At 43.2% G+C, this 6,642-nt stretch overlaps 1 protein-coding gene across 1 annotated transcript in view; it reads right to left on the reverse strand.

Moving 5' to 3' along the window:
• The window catches only part of Ccdc77 (coiled-coil domain containing 77), a 32,433-nt gene extending 26,889 nt beyond the window's left edge, over window positions 1-5,544 (reverse strand). The window contains exons 1-3 of the mRNA XM_013352898.2: window positions 5,217-5,544; window positions 1,759-1,812; window positions 117-354 (exon numbers count right to left, since the gene is read on the reverse strand). Coding sequence (XP_013208352.1) covers window positions 117-354; window positions 1,759-1,796 — 276 coding nt within the window. The 5' untranslated portion in view covers window positions 1,797-1,812; window positions 5,217-5,544. The remainder of the gene's footprint in view (window positions 1-116; window positions 355-1,758; window positions 1,813-5,216) is intronic.
• Window positions 5,545-6,642: the final 1,098 nt, after the last annotated feature.

The following is a 6,642-nucleotide window of genomic DNA, read 5'->3' on the forward strand; positions in this document are numbered from 1 at the left end:
AAAAACCAAAAAAAAAAAACAAAAAAAAAAACTGTGAGCTCAGAAATTGAGCAAAGCTTGGTCAGTGGGCTCCAGGATCAGGATCCTCCTGTGTGGGAATCTCTCCCCCTTCTCACCTGCCCTTCACAGGCTTCTCTGTAGAGGTCTAACTTCTTCAACAGCTCCTCATTTTCTGCCTCACAGTTAGCCATCTTCTTCTGATAATACTCCAGAAGCTCCTGCGAAGGGCAAAGGACGGCCAGACGATCCTCGATTGAAGGGAGCGGAGTTGACTCCACTGAGTCTGCCATTTTCTTCCACCTATGGGGCTCACTGAAGCCAGAAGCAGCACCACGTTTGGAAGCAATTGTTATTCTATGTGAAATCAGAAAGCATGGAATAAATCCTCTTGTAAATATAACACTTGTAACCTGATCAATGTAGCAAGTTCTAGGCCAGCCAGGGCCACATAATGTGACTCTGTCTAAAGGAAAATCTAAAAACAAGCACCTCCCCATAAAAAGAACCAAGCAAACAAACAATAGTTAATTCAAAAGAGAAACTGGGTAGAAATCCTCTTATGAAAACCAATCTAGTTTGGCATTCTAAAATTTACAATATATGGGGCTGGATAAAAAGACTCCGCAGTTCAGAGCACTCACACTCAATGAGTCCTGGCATTTCCACAGAGAGGCAAGGTTTTTGTTCTGATTGAGACGGGGTCTCTCCAAGTAGCTCTTGCTGTTCTGGAACCAGGCTGGCCTCAAGTTCAAGAGACCCACCATCCTCTGCCTCCTGGGATTAAAGGTGTGCCACCAGCATTGTAAAACTATTTTATTTTATTTTATTTTTTTAAAGATTTATTTATTATGTATACAGCATTCTGTCTGCATGTACGCCTGCAGGCCAGAAGAGGGCACCAGATCTCATTACATGTGGTTGTTGGGAATTGAACTCAGGACCTCTGGAAGAGCAACCAGTGCTCTTAACCTCTGAGTCATCTCTCCAGCCCCTATTAAACTATTTTAAACTCTAGATTCAGAATAAGAATAGAGAACTAGGGACTTGGCTCCAAGGTGACCAAAAAAAGGAGAAACAACGGTCGTGCCAAAAAGGGCCACGGCCACGTGCAACCAATTCGCTGCACTAACTGCGCCCACCTGGTGTGTGCCCAAGGACAAGGCCATTAAGAAGTCCGTCATTCGGAACTTCGTAGAGGCGGCTGCCATCAGGGAAGTACCCGAAGCAAGTGTCTTTAACACTTATGTGCTCCCCAAACTCTAGGTAAAGCTGCATTACTGTGTGAGCTGTGCTATTCAAGCAAGGTAGTCAGGAATCTATCTCAGGAAGCTCGGAAGGACAGAACACCCCCACCACGATTTAGACCGCTCATGCTGCACCACGACCTCCACCAAAGCCCATGTGAAGACGTGGCTTCATAAAGACAGAAGAAAACACCTTGGAAAAATAGTGGGATTTACACTTTATGTAGCAAAAAAAAAAAAAAAAAAAAAAAAAAAAAAATTGGGTGGTGGTGGTGCAGGCCTTTAAATGCGTCACTCAGCAGGCAGAGTTCAAGGCCAGTCTGGTCTACGGAGTGAGCTAGTTCCAGGACAGACTCCAAAGCTACACAGAGAAACCCTGTCTCAAAAAACAAAACAAAACAAAAAATAGAGAACTGAGGTTTAGGAAGTATGCTGTCCCTGGAGCTCCTACACTGACTGGATGAAACCTACAGAAGTATTGATTAGTTAACTTAAAAACAAGCAAATATCTTACTTTCTGCAGACGGGTGTGTGTGTCGGAGTAAAGTTCATTCTGCCTTACTTGCACCTATCAAAGACACAAAATTGATAATGAGGGCCAGGAAGAGTTTAAAAAAATACACACACACAACACACACGCGCTATACAGCTTGGGTCCCTCCTCAACATTACTGTATTTGACTCCCGAAGGGAATGTAGTATTTAGACCAACACTAGGTATATTAACTGCTTCTCCAACTTGTAATTAAAGAAAAAAAAACTTTTTTCAAATATTTATTTTTTATTTCTTTTTCTTTTATGTACCTTGGTGTTTTGCCATGGATGTCAGGTCCCCTGGAACTGGAGTTATAGACAGCTGTAAGCTACCATGTAGGTGCCTGGAGTTGAACTCAGGTCCCCTGGGAAAGCAGTCAGTGATCTTAACCACCGAGCCATCTCTTCAGCCCCCAAAACTTTTATAAGATTTATCTTATTTTTATGTGTATGGATGTATTTCTGTACGTGTGTATGTATATATGTATGTGCAGCACATGGGTGCTTGGTGCCCGAAGAGGTCAGAAAAGGGTATCACATGTCTTGGAACTAGAGTTAATAGAGGGCTGTAAGTCACCATATAGGTGTGGGGAAACAAACTGAGGTTGTCTACAAATTAACAAGGGATCTTAGCTACTTAACCAACTCCCTAGTCTCTGCCTTATTATAGCATCATCATCATCATCATCATCATCATCATTATTTGAAACAAGGTCTTTCAATGAATCTGGAGTTCACATATTATTATTTGAAACAAGGTCTTTTAACATAGGCTAGCCAGCCAATAGGTTTCGGGGATCTGCCTTTCTCAGAAAAGCACATTCACCAATGCTTCCTTCCCTCCTCCCCTCTCACTTCTTCAGTCGACCTGAACTGGGGTTACTATTATAAACAGCTGTGCAAGGCTTTTTCACGGGTGCTGAAGATCCAGCCCCTGGGCTTCCTGCTTGGAAGGCAGGCACTTTGCCGGCTGAACTGTCTTACCCTTGTGGGATTTTTGTTGTTGTTGTTTTCATTTTGTTGGTTTGAGAAAGGATCTAGCCAGGGTTGGAGAGATGGCTCAGTGGTTAAGAGCATTGACTGCTCTTCTAGAGGTCCTGGGTCCAATTCCCAACACCCACATGGCAGCTCACACATGTCTGTAACTTCAGTTCCAGGGGACCTGACACCCTAACACAGACACACCTGTAGACAAAACACTAATGGACATAAAATAAAAATAAATTTTAAAAAAAGAAAGAAAGAAACAAAGGATCTAGCTATGTAGCCCTGGCTGTCCTGGAACTCTCTCTGTAGGCCAGGCTGGCCTTGAACTCAAGAGATCCGCCTGCCTCTGCCTCCCAACTGGGATTAAAGGCCAAGATGTTGTGTATGTGTGTCTGTCTGTGTGTGTCTGTAGGTTGGAGGGCAACCTAAGGAGTAAGCTTTCTTCCTCCACGACTCAGCTATCAGGATCAAGCGCAGGTAGTCAGGACTAGCAGCAAGCACCTTAACCTGCTAAGCCATATATATGTAACCTGCTCTAGTAATTTTTTTCAAATATATCTATTTTATTCAATTTTATGGCTGTTTTGACTGCATGTATGTCTGTGCACTAGGTAGATGTATGCCTGGTGCCCTAGGAGGCCAGACAATTGTGAGTTGTCACGTGGCTGCTGGGAAGCCAACCCAGGTCCCTGGGAAGAGCAGGAGTGTTCTCAGGCACTGAAGCATCTCTCCTGGCCCTGTCTAATGATTTTAAGAGAAGGATAGGCCACTCCTTTTCTTGACTCTCCTACCTAGCCTAAGTAACCAGAGTTACATGATGATAGATAATCCTTTGTCAAGAGAAAACAAAGACTTGTAAATTGCTCAGCCTTAAACATTAAATAAAGCCTAGAATTCAGAACTGTCTACATTTAAGACTCAAACCTCTCTCCTGACTTATTTCTATCTCCTTCTCTAAACAAATTCTATTTCTACAAAATGTTCTTTTTGGTTTGTTCTTGAGACAGGATCTCACTATGCAGCCTTGGCTGGCCTGGAACTATGTAAACCAGGTTGTTCTAAAATGCATAGAGATCTGCCTGCCTCTGCCTCCTGAGACCTGGGATTAAAAGCCTGTACACCATGCCAGACCCGCATAATGTTCTTCGCTCTATGCTTCTGATCATGAGCTTCCTGGAATCTGAAGTATATCTCCTCTGCAATTCTAGTAAATTTACTTAACCAAGACTATTCTCTATCTATACACAAAATTTATCTTAAATTCTATTTCCTTTATCTCTTTCCTGACTTTTTTCCACTCAAAATGATCTAGCAAGTCAACTGTGGTGGCTTGTATCAGTAAAACCTAGCAGCGGGGAGATCGCCCAAAAACTGAGAGCAGCCTAGAGTATAAAGTTAAGTTCCAGGCAAGCCTAGGCTACAGAGCAAGGCCTTGTCTCAAATAAACAACAACAAAAACCCACAAAATGATCTGTCAAGCTGGGCAGTTACGGTGCACACCTTTAATCCCAGCACTTGGGAGGCAGAGGCAGGCAGCTCTCTGGTGAGTTTAAAGCCAGTCTGGTGCACAAAGAGAGTTCCAAGACTCTGTTACACAGAGAAACCCTGTCTTGGAATCACACACACACACACAAATGATCTGTCAGAATGACCTAACAACCACAGCTTATATACTTGTTCTTCAGCACTTGGAAGGCTGCCTGGACAGGAGTACTGCCATGAGACCAGTCTGGTGTACATAGCTAATTCCAAGCCCATCTGGGCTGCAGAGTAAGATCCCATCTCAAAAAGCAGAAATAAACAAAAAGTCAAAAACAGGGGCTGGAGAGATAGATGGCTCAGAGGTGAAGAGCACTGGTTGCCCTCCTAGAGGGCTAGAGTTCAATTCCCGGCAACCTCATGGTGGCTCACAACCATCTATAATGAGATGTGTCCTCTTCTGGCATGCAGGTATGCACAGGTAAAAAAAATCATATACATAATAAATCAGTCTTTTTAAAAAATCAAAAACAAATGTTTTCACTGAAAAGTGGTTGTATTTAAAGTTCTACTATGGCCGGGCGGTGGTGGCGCAGGCCTTTAATCCCAGCACTCGGGAGGCAGAGGCAGGCGAATCTCTGTGAGTTCTAGGGCAGCCTGGTCTACAAGAGCTAGTGCCAGGACAGGCTCCAAAGCTACAGAGAAACCCTGTCTCGAAAAACTAAAAAAAAAAAAAAAAAAAAAATTTTGGGTTTTTTTTTTTTTTTTTTTTTTTTTTTTTTTTTTTTTTTTTTTTAGTGGGTTTCTTTTTTGGAGGTGTAAGAGGTCGAATTCAAGGCCACGGTCACGCTAAGCAAACACTCTACGTACTGGCCACAAACCTGTCCCGAAAAATGTTGCATTTACTCGCAAACTACTTTCTGAAGTACTGCTATTATCTTTTATTTTACAAACGAGGAAATCGAAGCTTACTGAAGCGGGAGGGAAGGGAAGCCGGAACTCAATCTGTCTCCAGGACGTCTGGATGCTGTTCTCCCGCAAATTCACTCAGTTTTTGACCAGATCTTAGCCCCCTTGTTATTAAAGCTCTCCGCGTCCCAGAGACCTCTCCTTTAGCAGACAAACTTTCCATGGCTGGTCCCCAAGTCACCTAAGGAGCCCAGGTTTAGTCTTCTGTTGCTCCTTTCCGCACTGATTACGAACGCTTTTATCCCATCAGGTTTTCTTTCTTCCCGACGTCTGTCCTAAAATCCCTTCACCTTTATCCCCAAATCCACACTCACCAAACACTAATCCTTGGCATCCGACAAAGCAACCGAAAAACAACTCAAATCAGCGAGCGTCGACAAAATCCTACCAATCGCTCGCTAGCTTAGGCGGCCTTTTGGGTTACGCACCAATAGGACGGTTGTTCACCCAGCAGCCCTTCCCATCTTGCCTTGCGCCTCACTGGGGCGAGGTTCCTGGGAAGTGTAGTTTTTCACCTGCACATGGTGTTGTGCATAGGCAGGATGGGGGGGAGTAGCTCTTGGCTGTTAGAACTCTCTGAATTTGACAACTTGGGCTAAACTCACTTAACTGTTTTTCTCTAATGAAATCTGATGTATAAATGACATACATAATCACGGAGTGTATCACAGGAATACCTCAAGAGTGTCTTGTAAATATTGTCATTTGACATAACCTTCGATTTCGTTCCAAATGAACCTGAGAAAACTTTCACAAACCATATGGAGTTGTACAAGCCTGTGATCCTAATACCTGGGAAGGAGAATAAAAAGGTTGAGGAGTTCAAGGTCATTCTCCACCAAATAACAATTTTGAGCCATTGGTTACCTAAGCACCTGAATCAGAAAGCCAAAACAGGAGGAAGAGAGAAATTTGGAGGCCTAGATGTGGGGTTCAATGTCTTCAATCAAGGGATTACATATTCAAAAGTTATGTCTAGCTGGCCTCATTTAAACATTAGAAGGATAGATGAAGAGCTGAGAGCCCATATCTGGGGGTGGGGCTCAAAACAAAAGAGGATATATAAAAGGACTAATGCTGCAATGCCTGGTAGTGTTGGAGAGTATCATTTTCAGGTGTGTGAGTTTTGTTTATGCGGCACTTGTTTAACTCAGAAGCTGTGATTCTTTTTTCACAGTCAAGTTCACAAGTTTATCTCTAGATGATTCTAGAACTGGTCAAACTGACTATTTGATATTAACCACCACAGGCTCAGTATTTTTTTTCTGTCTTTTTCTTCATAAATACAGAAAACAGAAAATAGGAATTTTTTTTTTTTAGCTTAAAAAACTAAAAGAGGGCCGGGCGGTGGTGGCGCACGCCTTTAATCCCAGCACTCGGGAGGCAGAGGCAGGCGGATCTCTGTGAGTTCGAGACCAGCCTGGTCTAC

This window comes from Microtus ochrogaster, unplaced genomic scaffold, assembly GCF_000317375.1.
Source record: "Microtus ochrogaster isolate Prairie Vole_2 unplaced genomic scaffold, MicOch1.0 UNK1, whole genome shotgun sequence".
In the NCBI taxonomy this organism is placed as follows: Eukaryota; Metazoa; Chordata; class Mammalia; order Rodentia; family Cricetidae; genus Microtus; species Microtus ochrogaster.